Source organism: Naegleria lovaniensis (genome assembly GCF_003324165.1).
Source record: "Naegleria lovaniensis strain ATCC 30569 chromosome Unknown tig044, whole genome shotgun sequence".
Taxonomy (NCBI): Eukaryota; Heterolobosea; class Eutetramitea; order Acrasida; family Naegleriidae; genus Naegleria; species Naegleria lovaniensis.
The window spans coordinates 221,423-247,109 of NW_025407866.1; the positions used below are offsets into that span (position 1 = coordinate 221,423).

The 25,687-nt window shown below is 37.0% G+C and overlaps 9 protein-coding genes across 9 annotated transcripts; 3 read left to right on the forward strand and 6 right to left on the reverse strand.

Annotated features, from left to right (window-relative positions):
• Positions 1-445: 445 nt before the first annotated feature.
• Positions 446-2,800, reverse strand: C9374_010656 (uncharacterized protein; the record flags this gene model as incomplete). Its single annotated transcript, XM_044686224.1, has 2 exons — positions 446-1,844; positions 1,908-2,800. The coding sequence occupies 2 exons, from the start codon at positions 2,798-2,800 to the stop codon at positions 446-448; spliced, it is 2,292 nt and encodes a 763-aa protein (XP_044543811.1).
• A 472-nt stretch (positions 2,801-3,272) lies between these two features.
• C9374_010657 (uncharacterized protein) lies at positions 3,273-5,444 on the forward strand (the record flags this gene model as incomplete). Its single annotated transcript, XM_044686225.1, has 1 exon — positions 3,273-5,444. One exon carries the CDS (start codon positions 3,273-3,275, stop codon positions 5,442-5,444), a length of 2,172 nt encoding a protein of 723 aa, XP_044543812.1.
• Positions 5,445-5,821: 377 nt separating this feature from the next.
• Positions 5,822-6,511, forward strand: C9374_010658 (uncharacterized protein; the record flags this gene model as incomplete). Its single annotated transcript, XM_044686226.1, has 1 exon — positions 5,822-6,511. The coding sequence occupies one exon, from the start codon at positions 5,822-5,824 to the stop codon at positions 6,509-6,511; it is 690 nt and encodes a 229-aa protein (XP_044543813.1).
• Positions 6,512-7,186: 675 nt separating this feature from the next.
• On the reverse strand, positions 7,187-10,501 carry C9374_010659 (uncharacterized protein; the record flags this gene model as incomplete). The annotated part of the gene is made up of 1 exon (XM_044686227.1): positions 7,187-10,501. The coding sequence occupies one exon, from the start codon at positions 10,499-10,501 to the stop codon at positions 7,187-7,189; it is 3,315 nt and encodes a 1,104-aa protein (XP_044543814.1).
• A 939-nt stretch (positions 10,502-11,440) lies between these two features.
• C9374_010660 (uncharacterized protein) lies at positions 11,441-14,275 on the reverse strand (the record flags this gene model as incomplete). Its single annotated transcript, XM_044686229.1, has 1 exon — positions 11,441-14,275. One exon carries the CDS (start codon positions 14,273-14,275, stop codon positions 11,441-11,443), a length of 2,835 nt encoding a protein of 944 aa, XP_044543815.1.
• Positions 14,276-14,391: 116 nt separating this feature from the next.
• C9374_010661 (uncharacterized protein) lies at positions 14,392-16,940 on the reverse strand (the record flags this gene model as incomplete). Its single annotated transcript, XM_044686230.1, has 3 exons — positions 14,392-15,831; positions 15,881-16,483; positions 16,629-16,940. 3 exons carry the CDS (start codon positions 16,938-16,940, stop codon positions 14,392-14,394), a joined length of 2,355 nt encoding a protein of 784 aa, XP_044543816.1.
• A 500-nt stretch (positions 16,941-17,440) lies between these two features.
• On the forward strand, positions 17,441-19,834 carry C9374_010662 (uncharacterized protein; the record flags this gene model as incomplete). The annotated part of the gene is made up of 2 exons (XM_044686231.1): positions 17,441-17,822; positions 17,979-19,834. 2 exons carry the CDS (start codon positions 17,441-17,443, stop codon positions 19,832-19,834), a joined length of 2,238 nt encoding a protein of 745 aa, XP_044543817.1.
• A 116-nt stretch (positions 19,835-19,950) lies between these two features.
• C9374_010663 (uncharacterized protein) lies at positions 19,951-21,489 on the reverse strand (the record flags this gene model as incomplete). The annotated part of the gene is made up of 1 exon (XM_044686232.1): positions 19,951-21,489. The coding sequence occupies one exon, from the start codon at positions 21,487-21,489 to the stop codon at positions 19,951-19,953; it is 1,539 nt and encodes a 512-aa protein (XP_044543818.1).
• A 740-nt stretch (positions 21,490-22,229) lies between these two features.
• C9374_010664 (uncharacterized protein) lies at positions 22,230-25,589 on the reverse strand (the record flags this gene model as incomplete). Its single annotated transcript, XM_044686233.1, has 4 exons — positions 22,230-23,055; positions 23,154-23,361; positions 23,439-24,776; positions 24,854-25,589. 4 exons carry the CDS (start codon positions 25,587-25,589, stop codon positions 22,230-22,232), a joined length of 3,108 nt encoding a protein of 1,035 aa, XP_044543819.1.
• Between the last annotated feature and the right edge of the window lie 98 nt (positions 25,590-25,687).

Below are 25,687 nucleotides of genomic sequence, written 5' to 3' on the forward strand. Positions count from 1 at the left end.
TGTGTTCATCATTACGAAATATATTCCTACGATCCGTTTAAAAAGGAATGTTGTGGCTGAGGAGACAGGATTTCATCAACGTTGATTAGTTTACTTCAGGACGGGAATTTACTTTTTGTGTTCACTAATACGCTGGGGTTGACATTGGTGCTTTTTCATGCAAATACCAATGATCTAATTTGATATTTCAATATTGAATATTATCATATACTAGCAGAGTTTCCATCAAAACAACCCTCTGAAAAGTAGATTTGAAAGTTTTTCCAAAAGCTCAGTTGCATCCCAAGCTTATGGAGTGAGGCACCATCTCTCACTCATTCAAGACCTCAGGTTTTCCTTCTTGACAAACATGAACACATTGGAAGGAGTAGTCCATTCAATCGACTATTTCAACCCTTAACCTCTTCTCGAGTAGAATTACCATCAGGTTGTATTTATGCACACATTAAATCTTGTCTTGCTGTTCCTCATCCAATTTAAAATTCAATTGTTTTTCAATTTCCAAATAATTCTCATGAGCATGTTGAACCATAGGATATTTTCCACCCTGATTCGAATTAAAATCGTTCCCATCATATGGAAAGGGTAGAGATGGTGAAAAATTCCAAGTCGCCACTCGATACCACACATGAAACACTCCAAACAATGAATCTCCACTCATCAAAATACTACATGCAGCACACACGATCAAAAATCCTTGATAATAACTATGTCCAATATAACCATTCACTTCTTTTTCAACATGAGAAGAGGAATTGAATAACCAACGTGTGAAATGAATGATGAAAAGAGAAATAATGGCACAGAGTGACAGGATGATGGAAATTCGAGATTGAATTGAGGAATGAGTAGTGAAGAAACCAAATGCAGAAATTCCAATCATTTGAAGACACGTAAGGAATACAATGAAACTCAATGTCATGAATATACTCTCTTTCCTTAATATAAAATCTTGTAAAGTATAAATTAGGAAATATAAAATTCCACACCATCCAAAAAGTATTCCAACGCTGGTCCAATCCACTACTCTCTCAAATATGAAATCTCTCAAATAGATGGTCACATGGTAGAGTTGATACGATAATATCATAAACACAATGGATACAAGAATGGTATTCAACAGTGGAAATTCACTCAATCCTCGAACGATTAACACACTTTTCGCATTGTCAGTCATCAAGACATGATGTTGAAGTAAATACGTTTCCAAAGTCACCACTCCAATGAATTGAAAGCTCTTCATGTAGTAACTTCTTAACGTTGGCGTTGCATTTCTCAAATACACAAAACACATGATGGGAACGACACTAAAATACGGATGAAAGGAATTGTATGTGAATTTGGAAGTTGGAAAATAAATGTAACACCACAGAGCAATCATGCTGGAACATAGAACTATTAAGCCAGCACTGACAACATGTCCCTTCTTCTCACACTTGTGAACATGATTCAACAAATCCTTCAAGGATTGATAATTTAAGGCAAAAAGCATTCCAAAAAATGCAGAATAATGATCCAAATAGGTTCTAAAATAGAAATCATGATAGGCCAAATTGGAGGTCCACAAATATCGTTTCCACAAGTCACGAGGTCCAGCACATATGAAATGATACAAGGATGGAGTTTCCCAAATGGCATAAATTAATAACAAGTTGACAATCAATTTGATTCGAATTCTGAGAAAGTGTTGATTCCATAATGGTCTTCCAATTCTCATCACGACAAAGATCATTACAAAATACAGAGTGTGAAGCGGAACAATATAATAGAGAAAATAACTATTTCCTGTAACGAGACAAAATGCAACCGCAGAAAAATTCAATCTCCAAAGCATTTGTAGAAACCTAGGGAATGTTCAACATATTTTCATTGAAATTGAGTAAGTTGGGTTTCAAATGTTCACTTACCTGCCAAACGACATGTCACCCTTATTGTAAAAGTATGAAAAATTTCCAAAACCAGACATCCACACGTAACTACTGACAAAAACTCGAATGGGAGCATACAATTCTTGAGCATTGTAATAATGATACAGTAAAAACACCAATTGCATCCATCCTTTCCATTCTTCGGTTTGTTCTCTGGACAAGATGACGTCCGAATTTTTCTCAACTTTTTGCAATGTGAAAAATCCACAAATTAAGGAAATGATACAAATAGAAATGAATAAATCTCTCGAATATACTCTTTCTGTAGTTTCAAATAGCAATGGATTTTTCGTGTGTCCCAAATACACAATTAATAAAATTCCACCTAGAATTCCTAAATTAGTAATTAGAGTTTCATAATTTAACAAATAATTTCCAAATTCTTGGAGCGATCTGATATTTTCATGAAGAGATGACGAAGATGAGTGATGTAGATCGTTCACGGTCTTGTTTGGACTAGTTTCTTCTGTTGCTTGTAATGTGTCATCCTCTTCGTTTGGAAGTAATGAATAATGATTTCGAATTTTCAAAATATGACGTGAAGAAGAACCTTCTTCTTCCATTTGTAACGATTTATCAAAGGAGGAGGATGACTCCTTCGATCGAGCATCGTCTTTTTCTTCTTGATCATTTCTAATTTCCAAAGTGTCCATTGAAACATTTTGATTACTGACAGAATGTTGTTGTCCTTTTTCTTGTAATGCTGACCTTGCTGCCAAACCTGTCATCTCAATTTTCAACTTCCGAATGGCGTCATCATCATCGTCATTACTATTCGTTGTATTTCCAATTGTCTTTTTAAAAAGAACAACAAATTTATACAATTTCAAACCAACAAAAAGAAGAATCCAACTCGTGACAAGAGTGATCATTTCTTGTGGTTGCGAATTTGGTTGGACACTAGGTGTTCAATAGGAATCCAAGAGGAGAGAGCTCGAATTGCGTTTTTTTTTAAAGAAGTTTGTTTTGACTTTTTTCAATCATACCTTTCCATTGCTGTCAGATTTGACAATTTTTGGAAATATGATAACAAAAAGAGAGTTTTAACAACAGGATGAATACTGTTGTATCATATTGTTTTAAATGTGATAAAGATGGTTAAATGGAAACAAATCACTTGTAAAAACAATTAAACAAGAAGCCTGAAAATTGTTTGTTATTAAAATAAATTGAAAATTGTCATCAATTCAAAACAAAAAAAAATAAGAACGTTGTACATTCCGATCTCATCATCATCCGCAGAGTTTGTCTGTCATCATCATTTACTAGTTGTAATTTTATTATGGAATTAATTTTGTAGAACATCAACGTGTTCCGACAAGTGACAGCAAACAAGTCAACACAATGGCAAACCACCACATCATCTCCTCATTATCACCCAAATGTCAATTTCTCATCACTCTCTCCATTTCCATCTTTTCATTAATTACTACTTTCTTTCTCTTTGCTCAAGGAATACTAAAATGGGAAGAATATCCTCGGACTCCTGTTCAATTCCAGCGAATTGCTGACACTCATAAAAAAGTTGTCATTTCTGTTCCTTCTACAGGAGGACTGTTAACATCCGAAATTGGTGCCACTTCTACACGAGATGATTCATCCTCGTTACGAATGAAATCTTTTGAATTTTTACAACCTCCTTTACCTTTTAAATATTATTACAACGAGACGGAATATTTTCACAAGTACACATCATGGAGACAAGTCGATGAAAAATTGAATCTTTTTCAAAGCAGTTCCATTTCAAAGAGTAATATTGGAAAACCACACTATGACTGCTCTAAAAAACATTTTGATCCAAAATTAGTGAAAGTTTTTGGACCATTTCCAAGTTCGATGGAACATGTGTATTTTTTACGAATTGAAAGTTTCGATCGATTTGATTTGGATTCTCCGTATTTTCAATTGTTTCATGCAAGAATTGTAGAAAAGGAGCATTCTGACCATAATCAAGTCAATATTGCAAATTCAGGAGATTTTGACACTTCCTTGGCAGTTTCTTTTACAAGATTTGTTCCAATTTTAGAAACAAGAGAATTCAATGAACATTCCATGCAATACGTGAAAGATGAAGAAGACAACTCGAGACATCCAATATTTGTGGACCTTAAAACATTGACTTCCAAAAAAAGAAATAAGAGAGTGTATATGGGTCAATTTTTTCTTCCAAGATTGAAAGGAGGAGAATTTCAAGTAGATGTACGAATGACTCATCATTGTTTCTCTCCACGAGATTATTCAAGTCCAAGTATGGATTTTTCTGAAAGTCATGGAATTCAAATTGCAAGAATTCCATTTAGAATTGAAAGAACGAATTGGTCAAATTCTAACTTTCAAGAATCTCCAAATCATTCTCATCGTTACATCATGCAAGAATATTTCAAATTCAAGCAATTTCTTGCACATGAATTATTTGGAACGTATGAACTTGACATGGAATCGACCCAAGACCCATATTTGAAACTTTCCAAGAAAATATTCGATGAAAAAATTGGATTTTGGATGCAATCCAAATCTGGAGAATGTGATCAACTAGTGTGTCGAACGAATTCCATTCCATATTCGAACCATGAGAAGAAGGATTTTTCAACACCTCAACACGACGATCCTTCCAAACAAGTTGAAAATTCCACTCCATTATTGAATCAAATGGTGAGATCGAATCAAGTATATGTTCCTGTTGCGTCTCTTTTTCAAAGTAAGGGAGAAGAATATTTCAAGAATTCACAAGAATCATCGAATTCCTTCACTCGACCCTATGAGATTTTTAATCCACGCCAAGTCATGGATTGCTTTCATGGAAAAAAGGTTGCCTTTTTTGGAGATTCTTCTTTGGAAGAACAATTTTCACACATTCTTGAATGGATGTATCAAGTCGATCCTTCGGTCAAGTACAAACTCTCATTTCCTTCTGAATTTAATGGTAAAAAATTAAGCAAAACCAAATTTAGATATTCCACATTGAAACACGAACATTTTGAAATTCAAAATCGAGGACTCGCTCATGCCTATGTCGATCATAATTGGGGAGGCATTCAAAGTATTATGGAATTAGATGCTGCACGAAAAGAAGTGCAAGAAATTGCTACAACGTCAGATGTCATTATCATGACCTTTACCTTTCATGAAATGGCTGGACATTACGGACGAGGAGGTTTTCGAAATTTTGACACGGCATGGATTCAACATGAATTATTTTCACACATTACAAAATTTTTCGAATGGGTTTCTGAATGGAAGAAGCATTCGCCACATTTGAAAATTTTGTGGCGTGAAGTCATTCCTTCACATGATCCTCGCGTCGGTCCAGAATTGATCTTTTCACTCACCAATTCTGAAATTCAACGTCAAATTGCATTACGTCAAGATTTTATAGACTATGTACCATTGGAACAAACGACTTGGGGTAATTCATTTAGAGGACTCTTTTCAGATGGATTGCATTATACGGAACAAGATAAGATGATTTCCAAGATGAATACGCAAATAGTATTGAATCACATGTGTCGAAAGTAACATTGACCATCATTCAACCTGTCACTTGTCCAATTCAAAAAAAAATCTCTCTCAAACATGCGAATTCCCAACCACTCTCTCTGTTCTGAATGTCTCCTGGAAGACATTGAAGAACCATGTACTCATCAATGCACCACATGCAACTCATCTCTTTGCAACTATCACACCAACAAGCACAAAAAACAACAACATCAAATCAGTGTCATGGTTAGCAACAAGAATGCCACCACTACCAAAAACAACATTCCTCAATGTCCTTCACATGACCAGCCGTTGAGAATGTTTTGCAAAGCTTGTTTCAAGTTACTTTGTTTGGAATGTACTTATTCACAACAACATAAAAGTTCGATTCCAAACAAATATTTGTCTTCTCAGAGATGGACAAGGAGTTGAGAGACAATTTGAAACAACAAAAAGAACAAGTTCCAAAATGGGCTACTGACGATTGGTGGAAATTCAAAACTGAAGAAGAAATTATTCAAGATCATGAAAAGTCTCAAAATTATTACAAACACTATTTTAAGGGACTGAGAGAATTCTTTGAACAAATGGAACAACACAAGTTGCGGTTGGATCGATTTGTTATGGATAAGAGAATTGAATACCTGAGAGGTGTCACAGAAAGAGTTTCCAAATGGACTCAATTACGAAACATGAACGAGCCTCAAGATTTGTATCAAGTGTTTGATAGGTTGGAGAATTTTCGACAAGTATTGACACAAGAAATTAATGTCATGTCCGAGTTTAAAGATCATCCTCTCTTTTCGAACAAGAGATTTGAGAACAGAAGTTACCATAGTGAGTTTGAATGTTGTGATCATCCTCACTTTTCGAACAGCAGTTACCATAGCAGGTTTGAACGTTGTGATGAATATAGTATCAAGGACGCTTTGGCTAACTATACATGTGATAGTTATTCTAAGGATCCCTTAGAACAATATTTGAACAGTATTAACTACAATCCAAGTTTGATATCTCGTGCATTCTTATCAACATCGGAGAGCGATAAACTAAAGGAGTTAATCTTTACTGCTGTCAATAATTGTGACAGTTGGGATCGTTCTTAGTCTATGGTAAACGATTGGTTTTGCAAAGACAAGGATTTCATTTTATCTCTAATTCCAAAGCAAGCTGATGCTTTTAATTGTGCTGAACAATCGTTACGACAGGATAATGAGTTCATTAAGAAAGCATTGCAAGCAAACCGTAAAGTATTTCAGAAATTGAGTTACAATGATTGGAATTTTGTAAAAGAGATTCTAATCGAGTTTCCTGATATAGTAATTCCTGAGCAATATAGAAAGATAGAATGTGTAACCGAGTTGGCAAAAGAGAATCTTGAAATATTGAAACAGGTACCATGGGCAATAGCTTTTAATGTTTACCATAACTTAAATCCAAAAAAAACAATCCCAACGTTTAAGCTTCAAAAAGGTTGTTATAATGACCAAACCGCACAATACTCTTCCCATTTGAGTCATTTGAACAAACGAATTGACATTCGGACATGGCATTTCTATTCTCAAGCCTCGACTTCAAAGTATGAAATCACTAATGGACAAGAAATTGGTGAAAAAATTTGGAAATATATTTTTGGGGACAAATGAACACCCAAAAGAAGTTAGTGAATGTTAAACAACACTATCCGCTGGTATTTATTACAAATATATATTTCCATAAACAAAAAGACAGGTATGAATGTTTTGATTGTAAATAGGACAGAAAAAGTATTTTAATGATGATTAAACGACATTCAATTCCTTTTCCAAAGTCTTCTTTGCCTTATACAAATTATATTCTTGAGTGAGTTGTAATCTTCCAAATGTATCTTTCAAATTAAGCCATACATCTTGTTTCAAAGTATCTAAAACTGTCATGTCAAGTGTTTCCACTGGTTTGTCATCCATTCGTTCTGGAATGTGATCCATCGATTTGGAACCACTGAATTTACTGACATCGTCAGCATAAAGTCTCTTTCTAAAACATGATAATACCATTTTTCTAGTGGTATTTGGCAAGTTGACCTCCAAAACAGAGTTTTCATTCAAGTAGGTCTTTAAAATTTTCAAAATAATTCGATCAATTTGTTGTGTGACACTTTCTCTATTGTTATTCTTCATCAAATTCTTAACAGAAGGAGAAGATGGTTCTGAAGCTGACACAACGCTCGAAGGAGAAGTTGGAGAACCAGGTTCGTCAACGTTTAAATGTTGTTGTTCGGGTGGTTGATGGCTTGGACGTGGTGAGAGAGAACCAGAAGATGAGTTGACCAGAGTATTATCGGAAGATAACATGGCGCTACCGGATGAGCTCTTTCCATTCTTGACTGAAATGGAAGTTGTGGAAAGGACCTCTCGTTCTTCAACCATTTCTCCAGTCACAACTGATGGTTTTGCAAGTGCAGGTGAAATGGCAATCTTGTTGACCGATCCTGGATGTTCCTGAGAAGCTAACACGGCCAATTCTTCAACAAGTTCGAAAAGTAAATAATTTTCCAAAGAAAATTCACGTTCACAATATTGTTGTAACATGACACGAGCTTCATCGTCACACATGAAGAGTTCAAATTCTGTCTTCTTTCCCAGTGTTGAACCATCGTTGAGTTTTGATTCTGGAACTGGAAGTAAGGATTTTCTTCGAATTGCCATTCTGCTGTACTGAATAATGTAAACCACTGCAATAAATCCACCACAACCTAACATGACAAGTGAAAACTCAAAAAGTGAATAAATCAAGCCGTGAACCAAGTAAACAACAGCACGTTGATTCATGTCAAACCAATTCAACGTGTTATAATATTGATCCAAAATGAAGAGCAACACTCCGAAAATGACAGCTGGAATGAACACACCAAATTCCAATCTAAAGAAGAGTGGATCGTCTTGAATGAGGTACCAATGAAGTCCTTTCTTGACGACCTTCTTTGCATTAATGATGGCATCCACAATAATGGAGAGAATGGCAGTTGGAACGACCAATCCCAATAAACCAGCTAATTTCGTGTAAGTGGCAATGGTAGAAATGGGTTGATCGAAATTGGAAGCAGTTCCAGTGACCACTGAAATCAAAATGAACAATGAGAGGGCACAAATCACAACCAACACGAGAATGACACCCACAAGAAAGACCTTCCAAGATGCAAGATTTGCCAACAATCTCAATAACTTCAATTGACGTTCCTCAAATGATTGAGATCCCTTTGATATCTTTTTTCCATGATGAGTCATTCTCTTGTCCTTCTTCTTGGATTTGGAATCTGATGAAAAGTTAATTCTCATGGTACGATACAAATTTCTCGAGAAGAAGTATCTCATGGCTGAAAGCACATACAAGAATCCCAAAACCAAATAAAAGAGGACTTCCATAGAACTGACAATACTGTCATAACTGGGTAAGGCAGCAGCGAAAATGATACCTAATAAACCATACACAATGGCGACTGCACATACAGAACCGTTAATCAAGAAACGAGATTTCACAGGTTGACTCTTTCTTGAAAGGACAAGAATGACCATAATCAACAAACTGAAGAAGAGCACAATGGACATTCTCAAATAACGCAATTGTTTGTAAGTTTCAGTAGGATTGTAGTGGAACATGGAATAAATTTCAACAGCGGATGCATCTTGGAATGAAGAAACAGATTGTTGACTTTGCATTTCTGCACTTTCACTCATGGGCTGGTCATTCCACATGTTGAACTTGTTCGAGGTGGAATCTGAAGAACTTGTTGTTGTGGCAAATGAAGTGGGTTGATTGAAAAAATCAGTCAAGTTATACACGACAATAAATTGAGCAAAGTTGCTGTCCCAATCGGTAGCAAGTCGTCGAGTAAGAGTTGCATTCATCAATGGGAAATAACTACCCACGAGAGCAAAGAAATAAATTTCCTTATTGCTTGAAGAAGAACTGCTGCTTCCAACCATGTCTTGATAGCAATTCGTGGTACGGAATGTGAAATCATAGGTAGTGACTTGATTTTCATACGAATTAAGAAGGGCATTACGACCAGTTTTTTGAATGATATCCATTGTAATTTCGGATCGAGTTCTCAAAAAGTATGGCACTGAAAAACCATTCGAATCTACAAAGGAGGTGTCTTCAATCGATCGATTTCCACTTCCAATCTTTTCAATGATCGAACCAACGGTGACACTTAAATTGGATGCAGCTTTGAGAGCAGAGGTATCCACAAGGAGAGGAACCAAATTTCTTGCACTGGTAATTCCCTGAGTGTTATACAAAATTTTAGTGCTTGTAAACACATCTCCGAACGTGAGATTGAGAGAAGACAAGGGAACGTAATTGGCAAAGTTTGGACGAGAAATGGGATTCACTTCACCGAGACGAGAACCATCTCGATAGCCACCCAAAGACGAGTAATAGTTCACAGAAAGAGTTGCATCCGTTGTGGCAGTGGAAGCACCATTCATAGTTTTTGTCCATTTTCCTTTCACATTCGATGAATAGACATTATCTTTTCGTTGTGCCGATTGAGCAGAAACCTTCTTGATGGCACTCCAAAGAGCTCCATTGCTTCCATCAGAAAAGCCATAAAACACATTGACAAATCGACTGGAAATTCCAACACTGAGTCGCCATCTCAAACTTTTCAATCCACGCATATTTACATTATTATTCACATCGGTCGAGTCTGCAGTATTTACATATCCATTCAGTGCACAACTCGATGAGAAGGGCAATAGATCAGTCATGGTACTTCTCTCTTCCCATTCTAAAACCATTTTCGCAGGTAATTTGGATGATGTCGGTGGCATTACGACAGCATTGTCATAAATTTCAGAGTACGCTTGTGGAATGACTTGAGCATTAATGGAATATTGTGATGATGATGATAGTATGGATAGCAACGATGATAATGCAAAGATATAAAACATGATGGTGGCTACTGAAGTGGAAGGAGATGATGATAATTGTGTGAAAAAGGATGGTCGTGTCCTATTTGGGAGACGCGATTGATGTGATGATAAAGGTCGTCTCTTCATCTTTGTGTGGTTGCAACAGTCAGCTGCAATCGTCTTGTTGACACCTGTCATGTTGTTGTTGTTGATGTTGATGTGAATTAAAACGAACGGCACGTATTTTTGTTTTAATAATACAGAAAGCAACTTGATGTTGGATGTTGAGAACTACTAAGTGTGTGCCGTGACAACGACGTCGTTTTGGAATCAAATGTCATCACGTGTTTTTGTCCGTCAAAAATACACAAGGTGGTGTTGATTATTATTAAAGAGGAGATTGGATAACAATGAAGAAGAAGGTAATTTTCATCATCATTATTTGAGAGACATTATGAAGAAACATAGAGTTTGACCATCATTCCATGTTCGAGATTTTCGCAAAGGTAATAATATTAGCGACCACCCGATTTTCAAAGTTCAGTATGTTTGGGATTGATTTTTGCATGTTGTATTATGATACAGCAACATGATGAACTACTACTACTTACGCAACGGACAGCCAAATAGCACGTGTGGTTCGAGTACGAGCAAAGAGGCTGCAGAGTTTTAGGATCTTAGAGTGTGTTGTTGGTGTTGTTGTTTTTTATGGTGTCGTTGATTTGGTCCTTCCATACAACCAGTCACAACCTCAACACGGCTTTGTTTTGCTGCGTAAAGACAGGGCGAACGAGCTTGGCTATTGGCCACCAAATGTCGAAAGTGGTTCTCCAAACGGTTATTTCTCTTTCGGAAAATTAATTTCCTTTTAAATACCGCTGTCAAACCAAATGAACAAGAAGGGTGTTCAATATCGAATCAATGACAATTGGAACACTATCTCAAGTTTGTGATAACACTACTTTTAAAGTCTCCAATGAAGCTCATGGTATGCACATACATTCAACAACTCGAGTTAAGATGCACGTCGTGGGTATTAATATTGATACGAGCCAATGGTTGTAGATCATACCCTTTTTGGCCTCAATGTTTCCTTAAGGAATTCAAAACAGATACCATTATCATGTGTATTGTTAATTAATTCGAGTTTTTGAACCCCGAGTACACATAGTTTCTATCGAATTGGAAAATTACCGATGACTCATCCAAGGAGAAGACCAAGTTTTCAATTTCTGCAAAGCGCACCCGATCTTTTTCAACAAGCTCCTCCAATGAAAGAGAGGGCTGTGGCGGTTTTCTAGAGGGAGGTCGTGGAGTGGATGTTACTTCTCCTAATGTTGACGAATGACTGCTCTTTGAGGCATTAATTGAATCATACCGTTGTAGTTCCTTTGAAACCACATCTTCTACGTTTGAATCTTTTGAAGAGTTTGTAACTCCTACAAGTTCGTCTGCTGGTTTAAAAGCCGAATTTGGGCGTTCGATTAATTGTGGAAGCAATTCAATAGAAGGCTCATTATTGGACTGATTGAAAACTGTCATTGGTGAATAAGTGCTTTCTGAAGCACCTGAAGGAAGTGTTGTTAACTTCTTTGAATTGTTTGCAGGTATGTAGTCATCGACACTTGTTTGAAGAATGTGCAATTCGTTAAAATTCTCCTCATCACTGTTGGTGGAGGTATGACTGAAAGTTTCACATGACATTCGATCCTGCTCTGCCCTATCAAGCTCCTCAAAGAGTATTTTGGGGCTGAAATACTTGCTTTCCATTTGGAGCTGCTGCTCAAATTCCTCAAGATCCAACTTGCCAGAGGTATTTGATTGATGGTCATCGCTCAAAGACGTTGACTGTATCACTACATCATCAATTGGTTCTTTCAGAAGTGGCAAAGCATCTCTTGTTTCATTGTTCTCACTTGCGACTGTGTTGCTCCGGATGTCTGTGATGGTTTCTTCTTCGTCCACTTCTTCGTTGGATTTTGTTTCTTCAGACTCTGCGTGTTCTAGTGGAGGAGGTGGAGCCCTTCTAAGGATTGGAGACAATGGCGGAATAAGTGATACTGGTGAAAAGGATATACCCTCATTGTCTACCAACTCTTGGTTCAAGTTTGTGGTTACTTCCAATGGTATTCTGGTTGGGGTGTTTGAAGAACGATTAGTGTTGTTGGTTGTTTGATCATTAGTGCCACTCTCTGCAGACACATTTTCCAGGTCCTGAAATTGTGGTAATGATGATAGTTCTCTGCTATCATCCCTTCTCGATGATAATGATGAATCGGACTGGAACGAATCTTCAACGATACTGCTCGACTCCCTATTTTGAAAATCAATTGGGTCTTCAAACGACAATGCTGCTTCAGGTGTTAGATCCGTATTGGAATTGTTGTTTCTATCATTATCAAGTCTTGATTGAAGCTTGAATACTCTGCTCGACAAGGTTTTTCTTTGTGCAGAACGGATTGGTGTGCTTGGTACATTTTGCATGGTAGTTGATTCAGCACTCTCGTGTGATTGGTTATTTGATTGCAATTGTAATCGCTTGGGAGAAATGGAGCCAATAGTTTTCACAGATCTGTTGAACGCTGAGTTGAGTGAAGGAATTGGTGGAGTTCGTTTTGGAGTAGAAGATGCTGGGATGCTATCATTGCGTTGTTCGTTTGGCGTTGTCACAACCGCTTGTTGATCATTCATCACAACTGGTGGTGATGGATGTTGAGGACTTGATTTCGTCATGTCGTGCATGTTACTTCCTCTCTTTTTCTTCTTTTTGACTTTCTTCAAAAAGGTGGGTTCCTCTTTTCTATGAAGAAAACTATGCTTATCGATCTTATTGGATTGTTTAATAGGCCCAGGTGTGTATGGCTTTGCAGGATTCATTTCTATACAGAACTGAGACGCTAGATATTTGATTTGTCTCGCATAGTCTTCAGTGTCATAATTTTCCAATTTAGCCCGTTCCATTTCGAACAGTGTTGTTTGGAACATACTCCTTAGTTCTTGCACTTTTCGATTGAAACGATATTTTCTATTGGTTCTCCAGTATTTTTGAAAGCTCACAAAAGTATCAGCATGTTCAAGGACGTCTAGCGCTAGTTCTGGACCGAAATATGCCTCCAAAGACATCATTTCTTCTTCAGAAGCATGGTACAGCTTTCGGTTTTGGTATTTGTGTTTTTTAAGACGTTGTTTCGATGATACTTGTTGAACTGGTTTTCTTGGAGTGGAGACAAAAGGTTTCTCCTCCTTGATGTTTTTTGGGATACGAACTACTCCTATTTGTTGGTTCTTGTGTAATTTTGAGGGTGGGTCCAAAGATTGGTAATATTCAGGTACTGGGCGGCTCTCATCATTATGGTTCTGCAAGCCATCTCCTTCTCTCCTGTTGTTCCTGTTGTAGGAGTTGTGGATCTTGGTGTTATTTATGGTTGAGAATTTTGCTTTGTTTCGTTCGCTACTGAATGTTGTTTCTCTCATAATATTCCTTATTTTAGTATAACATTGTTCGAACGACAAGTTCAGGAACCAATCTTTTGAGTTTCTTATAACCATTTGATGCAACAAGTTTTCCACTACAACATCCTTGTTGCGAGCAGAGTTTTCAAGCATCTTCTCCATTAAGGAATTATTTTGTGAGAAGGCGATTTTATGCTCCATTTGCTTGGTGGTCGAATGAAGGAAACGTTTAGAGTCTTTGAGTGCTTTTCTAGCTTGGACTTTAATTTGAATATCATGCTGCTCCTCTCCGGACGATGAACTTGTGTATGGATGATGCTGGATAGCATCCCCATAACTTGAATGGTCCTCATCATCACTACTGTTTTTAACTCTCTCTACAGGTTCCTCATTCATCGTAAAATCATCATCCGAATATTCTCGTAATTCCTCATCCTCGAATTGTGGCTGATGGATTTCCCTGTTTCCATATGTATGATCAGAGGGTATTCCATAATGTTTATATTTACGTCGATTCATTTTTTATTTAAAACTCGTTTTCTTAATAACGCAAGCTTTGGTAATTACAGTTTTTAATAAATTGTTATCATTTTCTGTGTGGTACTACTCTTGTTATAATAAATCACTACTAGTTTTCAATATTGGAAGGTATTTCCTAAATCATCTTGACCAAAATCTACTGTCTTTTCAAGCGCTGGAGTATCTTCGAGTTGGAGGGACGGCAACTCGACAAGCTTTGAAGGTTGTTTGGCCTTCTTCTTGGAGCCCTTCTTAGATTGTTCCTTAATTAATCGGTACGTAATGTACTTGTCAACAAGGAGGATGTACACAAATCCAACACCACACGCGATACCAATGACGAATGAGGAGGCTCCAATAACCAATGAATCTAGCACAATTCCTCCGTCACACACGCTCTCGTTCACATCATTCAGTGCAGCAGGAACATAGGTGCATTTGAGAGGAGAGCTGAAATCTGAGATGATTTTTTGCATTGTGTCTGATAGCAAAGTGGGAGCGAGTGCCACAGTGTCATTTACGAGTTTGGTCATATTACTGGACAACTCAGTTACAATATTTGAGATTTTAGTTGGAACAGGCGCCAAATTGGTCTGTAGGTCGTCATTAATGTTTGAAACTGTACTTTCAATTTCAGTTAATTGCTGACGAATGCTCTGAATAATTGTGCTACAATCATCATATTGTTTTGTGGCGTTTAAATACTCTGCGTACCTGATACAGAGTGTTTGATTTTCTCTGCCCACACAATATGAACGGATAGAGCTCATATTTTGAGATGAATTAGCAAGCTCTGTTTGAAGAGTTGCGTTTGCTTGGTTACGAACATTAAGTAAATCAGTTTCAAATGTTTTCAAGCTTGAATTAAACGAGGATGCCATTGAATTGTAGTCAAGGTTCAATGCGTTGAATTTAGACTGCAAGTTATCACCAATTGCTATACTGTTTGTATCAATGGTCATGGAGGCCGAAAGATCATTTAATCCGCTCGAAAATCCATTGCCCATGTTGAACTTGTTGGTCACAAATGTTGTGACAGCCTCAGCATTTCCAATTGTGGAATTCACAAAGTTGTCATACTTTCCACAATTTGCAACGCCAGTAATGAGTTGTGATGTTGGTAATCCTACAGATGCTTCCAAGTCTATACCGGTCATATTTGTGACAGCGCTAACAATTGTGACACCTCTTGTTGTTATATTGAAGCAGGCATCATTCAACACAATATATACAATAATATGGAGAGCTGAAAGCAGGAAGAGGAGCCAGTACAATGTACATGAAAAGCATGCAGAAAGTTTCATAAACCATTTGACTCTAAAACAGATACCCACCAAGGCAAAAAGGTACATAGATAAGGGAACGACAAGAATGACCATCTCAATGGATATTCTTACAGAGTCACCAATGTTTACATAAAGGGTGGCGTCTGAGACAGTGTCGGGCGGTATTTTCTTGAACAAACTCATGGCAACCCCCAAGATATTCAGGATGCCAGATTGAATGGTTGAAATGGCTGATTTAAAGGGGCCATTTTTTGTGTCTCCAATTTTTGTCTCGATGGAAACAAAGTTAATAAATTATAAAAGTAAAGCAACAACTTACTTCTGCATCAGATATAGTATAGGAGCATGACTGATGTGTTAATACGACCTTATCTAAGGCATCATCGATTGCAGCATTGGTGGAATCCTTATACAACAAAAAGTTATTTCCGCTTGTGAATGAAGACAATAAATTTGAGTCTGGTTTGGAAATGGCGCTTGCTCGAAAGACGAGTTTCGACCCTACTGTTTGGGCCAAGTTGGTTATTGTATTGACATTGTCATCAATGGATGATATCTGGTTTCCAACAATTATCATGGTATCTTTAGCTTGTGTGAGTAAAGGTTCAATAGTTTGAACATTGTCACACAGTTGCTTTGCTGGTACTATGGTCTTTTGCTTAATCGATGAAATGGAGGCAGCCACACTCAAAGGCACACCAATCACAGTGGCATCGACTGCTGCATTGATCGTTCCGTTGATATTCGAAATTATTACTTCTGCAGTAGAGATCACTCGTCGTAAGTTGATCGAGAATAAGGCATTGAATGCGACAAACACTCCTCCCAAGATCACAATCAACACAAATGTCGAAAGAACCATGGTACCCATACATCGAATACGCCCTTTTGTGTAGGCAGGTCCTGAGTAAGGATGATATCCCTATTGAAAAGGCCCAGTAATGTACCACAACATAAATCCGATAGTAATCAACAATATTGGTTGTGATTTGTGTAAAGGTTTCCAAAACCCGCATTCATCATCATGGATGATAATTTCGAACGTATTAGTATTCTCCTCAACCTACCTCCAATTTGGATCCTCCACAACAATTACAAACTCTACGGGAACACCAAATGATGCAATCCATGGACTCGAGCAGAATGCCAATCAACACAATACACACAGCAACTATACCAACGAAAATTGCATAATCTACCCACATCCCCAAATTCAAAAGATTTGCATTATCGGGCCAGTCGGTTCGAGGACCCGAAGGATTCACCTCAAGCGTGAGGGCATTACTTGCTGCCGAAACAGGACCAGCAATCGTTAAACCTAGAATGAACATCGTTACCAAGATCGCTTTGAAATCATCACTTTGAAATTGGCCCTGCATTAAACCATGTGTTTGATGGTGATGTTGAAGGGAGGAAGCCTCTCCACTCTTCCGCATCTTGTTCAAAAGAAAGCCTTGAAATAAGGTCATCCTTACTGCAAAGCCTTAGTGGTGCTAGAGTGAGTGTTAGAGGGAAGACGTTGTTTTTTTTACAGTTGGTTTCTTTGAATTTGAAACGAAAAGGAAATTGACGATACCCTGGCTCTCCTTGCACTCCAATATAGCTCAAAGGAGTGCTATACGTAACAATTGTAATGGTTTCCCGAAGCGATTTGGTTCTCGCTTGGTTTCAAGCAACTGTTTGTCATGATGTTTTCTGCAACAACGTTTAATAATGACTTACAATATTTGCATTCACCCAAAATACATCCTCTTTTAAAATCGGAATTGAAAAATTAACTCAAGGATGTATTTATTTCAATCTCGTCCATCGCCATAAGTTCAAAAAGTTTCATGTTGAGAGTTTTGAATTTTTTTTGAAGTGTTGCAGATAAAAAAAAATGCCTGGAACAAGAACCAAGAACAAGATGGGCGGTTTGGGAAAGACCCTTCTCAAATCAAGAAACAAGAAGAAGGAAAAAGTATTATCGGATCGTCATCAGGAAACACTTGCAGCATCGATACAACAAGATCATGATGAAAAAGTGGGTTCCGATGAATTACCTATTGAAGAAGAAATTTTAAAAGAAGACACAGTCATGCACAATATGATTAATAGAGGAAGAGGAAAATTAGAAAGTATAATTCAAACCAATGATTTACAAGATTTAATGCTAAATGCCAAGATGAGTTTGAAAAGGTATGAAAAGGAGAGTGCAACATTTTTGATAAAGGACGGAGATGGCGCTCCGAAAGAGTACAAAGTTGTGGAAGCACAAAAAAGTAAGTTTAACAAACACTCAGATGGTAATCATTCGATAAAACTTTTTGACACAATTTCCATTCCGCAACAAATGTCTCAATTTAACCACATGTGTATCAAATCAATGGAACACTTCTTTGTGATGCACAACCAATGAAATTATTTCATCCCAATAGACTCTGACGATGAGGATGAGGATGACATTGTCGACGAGGAAGCATATGCAGAAGGTACTCTCATTCTCAAAGAAAAGACTCAGGAAGAAATCCTCGATCGTGTACGAGAAATGCAAGAGCTCAATGTTCAACTTCCAATTCCTCGCAGACCTAGGGAAGCCTATGAATTATTCAAGAAAAATTCTGACGATGAAGATGAGGGCGAAGAAACAAAGAAAAAAAAGAAAAAGAAGAAATCGAACAATGCTAGCAAATTACAAGCAAAAAAACAGCTCATTCAAATTGAAACAGATTCATTCTTGAGATGGAGAAGAAGCTTGGCTGAAATCGAGGAAAGTTACGACGCCACGTTAACACCCTACGAAAAAAATATTGAAGTTTGGAGACAGTTGTGGCGTGTGGTTGAGAGAAGTGACATTGTTGTTCAAATAGTGGACTGTCGTAATCCCTTGCAATTCCAATGTGAAGATTTGGAAAAGTACGTCAAAGAAGTTGATCCAAAGAAGGAAAACTTTTTGTTATTGAATAAGGCTGACTTGTTAACGAAAAAGCAACGCTTCAAATGGGCATGCTATTTTAAAAAGAAGAAGATTAATTTTCTCTTCTTCTCTGCCAAGAATGAAATTACAAAAATTGCCAATCGTCAAATCACACGAGAGGAGCTTCTCAAGGAGCAACAAGAAGAATTGGATCAATACGATGTGACCAATTATGTTTCTCCACAAGAGAGTGACTGGACCTATATCTTTTCACGATCTGAACTACTATTTTTCTTTAAGAGTCTCATGAAGAATTTTAATCCAGAGCAAAAGAAGAGTGATACGGGACGTGTTGTGGTGGGTATGGTGGGTTACCCTAACGTTGGTAAAAGTTCTCTCGTGAACGTGTTGTGTGGAAAAAAAAAGGTTGCAGTAGGATCGACTCCTGGCAAAACCAAGCACTTCCAAACTCTACCCATAGGAGACAGTGTCATGCTTGCTGATTGTCCTGGTCTCGTGTTCCCATCCATTCAAACGACGAAGGAAGAAATGATTGTCGATGGTATCTTGTCTATTGACCATCAAATGAGAGATTATAGACCACCTATGGAATTGGTGTGTGGACGTATTCCACGACGAACTTTCGAATTGACCTATGGTTTAACTTTCCCCAAGATACCAGGCAAGGCCCGAATGACCTTTGTGACCCCAGAAAATTTATTGAGAACGTTTTGCAAAGCCAAAGGTCTCATGTCACAGAATGGTGTGCCAAATTATCCAATGGCTGCTCGTAGAATCTTGAAGGACTATGTGGATGGTAAAATTCTATTCTGTCATGCACCTCCTGAAAATGTTCAAGTGACTGACTTGGAGGAAGGAGATCAATTGGTGTCCAATAACATGATACACACAGATAATGACCATGAAGTCATTGTCATTAATCATGACGAAGAGTTGGCCGATGACGACGAATACTTTACAGAAAGTGAGGATGGCGACGATCAAGAAGATAACCGGCTCGATCGAGAAGGCGATGAGGATGTCCTATACAATTCAGATGGAGAAATTATTGAGAATGAGGACGCTGACGACGAGGATGCTCAAAGCGACTCTGCCAGTGATGACATGGAATGGGAAGGAGAAATTGATGATTTCAACCTTGTCAATGTTCACACAGAAGCTCTGGAAAGAAAGAAGGAAAAGATTATTCAATACAAGGGTTATGATCCATTTGAATTGGATGAACAAACCATCATGGTTGAGCAGAAACCAGAAGGCAATTCTCAAACAGGACCCATGAAAACTCAGGATCTTTTCGACAGCTTGACTGAAAAACAAAAAAGAAGAAAATTCACTCACCTTAAAAAGTTCATGTAAGCGGTGAATATTTAATAAACAAGAATATTTAAAATGTTTTAATCTAAGTATTCTTTTTCGATATTCATCAGTTTGAGATGCACCAAAAACAGAGCCAAGTGTGGAAGAAATAATAATTACAAATTTTCAAACTCTCTCAACAATTTGTGTGAAAGAGAAGCAGGTAATTGATCAAGATCAGAATTTTCTTTGAATAATTCATTTCTGTGATTCACTCCAAAATCAATCATGATTTGAATCACTTCTGAAAATAAATCATTTTCAAAATCCAATGAATTGGCAATTTCAAAATAATTATTGCAATCAATTTGAATGGATTTGAATGCAAGAGAAACTAATTCTGACATTTCATTCGCTGAAGCTGTTAAAATGAGAGAAATGGCATGTTCTGGTTCAATCTGCTCCAATTGATCATAACAATATTTGACAATATATTCCAAATTCATTGCATCTTCAGGTGTGGAAGGAATGAGTGTCAAAATTTCATCTTTTTCATCATATTTCAGATCTTCCAATTCATATCCACTGTTGAACATGGCTTCAAAAAGTTTTCCACGAGAACTCAATATGGTTCGATGACCATAAATGAATGAATTGTCGTTGTGTGAGAGTTTGATTCGAATGTCACTCGTACGTTTGTCATTCCACAATGACTTGATCATTTCGTTTGGTGATATTGTATTTTCAGTTGACTCTTCAAGAACGATGGGAGATATCTTTGTAATTGAACTTTTTTCAAGAATTTCAACATTGTAAGGAATGAGTCTTGGGTCTGTCATAATATTCAATCCTTCCCTTAATTTGATTTGAATAAATTCCAAACAATAATTCTTCAACTTAGTCATGATGGAATGAGAGGGTTGTTTTGTCAAGTATTGTTCAATCATCAACAATGTATCATTGACATGATCAGAAGTCATGTGTTTCTCCAATAATATCGAAATTAAATAGTTTTTCAATTCCATGAATTCACAGTGAGCAAGACCCAAAATGTACAAGTATTCAATAATTTCAGAAATCATTATAGGTTCCACAATCGTATCTGGATCATATAAAACAAAATCAATGACATTTTGAATCAATTCAAGTTCACGACAAGACATGTCAGAAAGTAAATTCAAATCTTTCAAAATTGTGGAATGAAAATGAGGACAAAGTTTTTCAAAAAGTGGTTGAAAAACAATGAGTTTGGTGTTGGGAATCATGTCTCTTTCATATTTTGAAATGTGTGAAATGAAAGGAGAGAAATATGAAAGGGGAGGTTGATAGGGGCTATCTCCATTGTATCCTTGAGTTCCATTTCCTGCAATGGTTGTGATCATTCCATTTTTCATTATTTTTCTAATTCTATGATTCACGGTATCTGCAATATAAACTTCATCATTGGATGAAACAAAAACACTGGTTGGATGTTTGAGTTGTGCATTTGTTGCCAATTGATTGTCTCCATTGTATCCTGGAGTTCCATTTCCTGCAATGGTTGTGATCATTCCATTTTTCATTATTTTTCTAATTCTATGATTACCTCTATCTGCAATATAAACTTCATCATTGGATGAAACAAAAACACCAAACGGAGTTTGCAGTTGAGCATGGATTGCCATCATCATTTGAGATTTGGATGCTTCCGATGATGATTGAAGAGAGAGAGCCATTTTTTTGTCGTTACGAAAAACATGCAACCAGAGTCTTTAAAAGAATGAAAAACAAGTCTTGCGAGGTTACAACATTTTTTTTCGACTTTTCTTTTCGAGACTAGTTGCGACAAGTTCTTGTAACCTTGCTTTTTCGAACTTTTCAAGACTCATTGTCACACATTTTTCGCAATCCACATCGTTTTTTTCCATTCTTCGGTGGTCATGAAATTTGAACGACAAACGTCTTATTGTTTTTCATACTATTCATGAATTGAAACAGCTGTTTGGTTTCATTTGGCAATAACATGTTTTTTCTTTCGGTTCTGACTATAATCCATGTATTCCATTCAAAAAAGTAGTATTCAACTCTGAACTCAAAACAACCAGCTTGATGAGTTTGAGGTTGTTTTTATTCTTTCAAGTGCCTCAATTTACTGTTACTTCACCATGAAATCAGACAGAATTTCAAAATGAACATTGCAACTATTTTTAATGAACTCATACATTTGCTTCGCGTTGAACAAGCCTTTTCTTCACAACGCAATGCTAAAAATACAATGAACACAGCATATCCCCAAAATACTGGAATATCACGCAAGCCAAACTGAACAAGGAGTTTGAATTGGCGTCCTTTTATTTTGTGGCTGTGTCATTGGGAAAGGGCTAAAACGCTTCATACAACGATAACGCAAGTTTTTAGCCGGGGCAGACTTTACCTAGCGTCGTTGAATGAGAACACACACTGTGGAGGGAATGTGTTACTTCTCACTTAAATTTTCAACTCCAATCCATTCCAACGCAAATACATTTGTTTTTCCACACAAACTTGCTCTCTTTTTCATCCACATGTATTTAGTTTCATTGGGAAGCAATAAAAAGCCATTCTCTTCAAAGTGATCCATTTCAAATCGAAGTGAGGATTTATCCAAAGTGTCTCGATACTGCTCTCCTGTCTTGATAAATAAGCGAGTGAAAAACGATGGAGCTTTAAAACACGTGATGGCTAATTTCACATGGCTTTGGGTTTCTTGTTCTATTTGAAGTTTCAGAGATGGTTTTGTCATTTTGTATACCTTTTTCAATTCACATAGGAAATGAACTGCTTGGAGAGTGTGTTGAATTCTTTCGTGTTGATGTGAATTATTGTTGGTTGGTCTAATTATTTCAATATCGAGAGAGCATTTTAAAAATCCCAAAGTCTTTTGTTGCAAAATTTCACGACTCAGTGGCAATGAATAAAGAATCTCACTTGCCATGTCATTGTTTGTGGAATTGAATGCCTTTTCGCAACACGATGGAAATTCAGAAATTTCTCTACTCCACAACTCTTGTCCATTCTCATACGAAAGCATTTGAATTTTCAAAAGTTTCAATTCAATCGAATCGTGTTGAAATGTAGAATCTGAAGTGAACCAAAAATCTAATTGTTCAGTAGCAGCGTGCTCATTGTCATGATGGTCCATGGTAATTGTGATCGCCGAACATGCAATGGAGAATAAATAGGGAGCAAAAAAGTCCTTACTGAAATACTGCAACAATTTCCACGTTCCATTCCATTCTAGAGAGGACCATGAATTACCAGGCCTGGCAATAATAATGTTTGAGAGTACATGCATGAATATCCGTGAAATATATGAAATGAATAGGATATTCCAAGAAATACTGAAAACTACTACACATACCAAATATCATTAAGCTGCCAATAGAGTGCTCCAGAGCAGATTTTTAATTGTCTTCTCCAATGTTCACATGCAGTTTTGATAGCAAGTGCTTGATTGACTTGAGATAAATAGACTAAATCTTGGAATGTTTTTGGAAATCGGAATTCTCTAGAAATGTGTTCAAGAATGCACTTGTTTCCAACATAGCTTCGTTGTCTTGACTCCATCACTGTTAAACATTGTCGTGAGAATATGAAAAGCATCTAATATGACCAACATGTTTTTACATGTACCAAAAATACGTACCTGGTGAAGTAATATTCAAATCTTGTTCATCACCCTCTTGTTCAATAATAAATTGAGCCAATGTTTCAAGACTTGGTAACGATTGAAAACCAAATTCTGAGCTAAATCTAGGTATGACTGTTAAATAATTTGAAAATGGCTTACCACCATGCCAAACAGCCCAATAATGTGCATCTCCTTGAGTTAAATCTTGAGGATTTCCATACTTCATAATTCCATTCGATGGAGAGCTTGGCCAAAAAGGTGGAGTATTAAATTTGGAAGAAGAAAACTCGTGTGAAACAACATGATAAATGGTATCATAGTAAAGCTTGTGGTAATCGACAACAAGTCGTTGTTTGCTTTCAGAATTGACACATTCAGGCCAACTCAAAAGCGCTTCCTCATTTTCATTATTTCCAGCAAAGAGAGCGATACATGGATGATGTTGTAAGTGTCGAAGTTGCTGAACCACTTCTATGCGGCAAGATTTCAAAAACAATTCATCTGATGGATATAATGAACAAGCAAACATGAAATCATGCCACAGCAAAATACCATATCGATCACAAAATTCATAGAAAAAGTCGTATTCGTAACATCCACCTCCCCATACGCGTAGCATGTTCATATGACAATCATGAGCACTCTTGATTAAATTGTGAATATGGTCTTTACCGTGAAAGCATCGACTTGGAAAACAATCGGAAGGAATCCAATTACTGCCTTTGCAGTAAATCGCACGATGATTCACTTTGAATTGGAATTTGTGACCATATTCGTCTTTTGAGGTATCGAGTTCAATTTTTCTTACTCCAAATAAAATCTGCTTTTCTTGGTTAAAGGGTTCATTATGGATGGCCACTTTGAAATGATATAGTGGTTGATTGCCATAGCCATTGGGATACCATAATTTCAAATTTCGAATGGATCCAATACTCAATGTGGCGATATACATGTCTTCCAATTCCGTGTCTTTTTCTAAATGGTCACACCATAGAGAATGGACATGAACTTTTTGATGTGAAGAGTCATCAACGATGGACACTTCCACTTGTCCAATAGCTTGCTTGATTCTTTCACAGCCATCAAAATTTTTGCAATAGAAATATAATTTGGCAGTGAGTGAAACATGTTCACAGGTTTCGTGATTTCCTGTCGTTCCCATGTCAGAAAAATCATGTTGATACAGAGCAATATCTTTCAAGAAAATTATCGTGTTAGCATTGATGGTTTGTGTCAGAGGTGACCACTGATGGTTCAAAGCACTGTGACTACGATTAAATCTCACCAAATAACAAGGCTTATGGATTCCAATAGATGCAAACGCAGGTCCCCAATCCCATCCCAATGCACATCCTAAATAACAACAAGTTAACATTCAATGAATATGATGCCACCATGACACGAGATCAACACACACACACTAGACGTACCTTCTTTTCTTAGAAAATTTCTTCCTCTCGTATCAAAGTCTCTGGTATAGGAAGGACATGGGATCTCATAGGCTTGTTCTTTGAGATGTTTTTCAAGTCGCTTTCTGGATTCCACTATGGCTGATTTAAAATCAATCTCAATGTGCAGAGAGAGTTTTCCAGGGTGATCTTGTTGCAACCATTCAGAAATATCCAAAATATGATATTGAAACATGTTATCACAGGATCGTACCAATGTTCCATTCACTTTAATGTCGGCAACACAATCTAGTCCTTCCAAGACCAATAACCAAGACGCGTATGATATATTATTCTCTTGAACGTTATGGATGACCCGATCCGATGATCCAATCTCGAACCATTGTTCCAAATCATCTATAACACATTCCATTTTCCAATCCGAATATCCGACCCATAATTGTTTTAATTCTTCAAATCGAACATAGGGATTATTCACTAATTGGTGTTCATAGAGAATGGAATGAACATTACATGGAATTTGCTTAATGGGAATTTTATGAAATTTCGATAATGATTGCTGATGATCATCATTACGCGGAAACACTTCATATTCATAGTCGGTTGTTTTCATGAGTTCTTTTCCATCTCGGAATTGAGTCAGTGACAGAAACCATTGAATATTTTGATTTTTAATTTTATGGATTGGTTGTTGGTGTTTCGCGTCGCTGTGTGAATCTTGTGCATGAAAAGAAGAAAGTGGAAGAATCTGCACCATTTTTTTTTAAGGTTGACTTTGGACGGTGTGACATTGATCATGGTTGAATATCTTTCAAAACACTAACTGTTGTTGAACTGGAGGTTACGGATAAATTA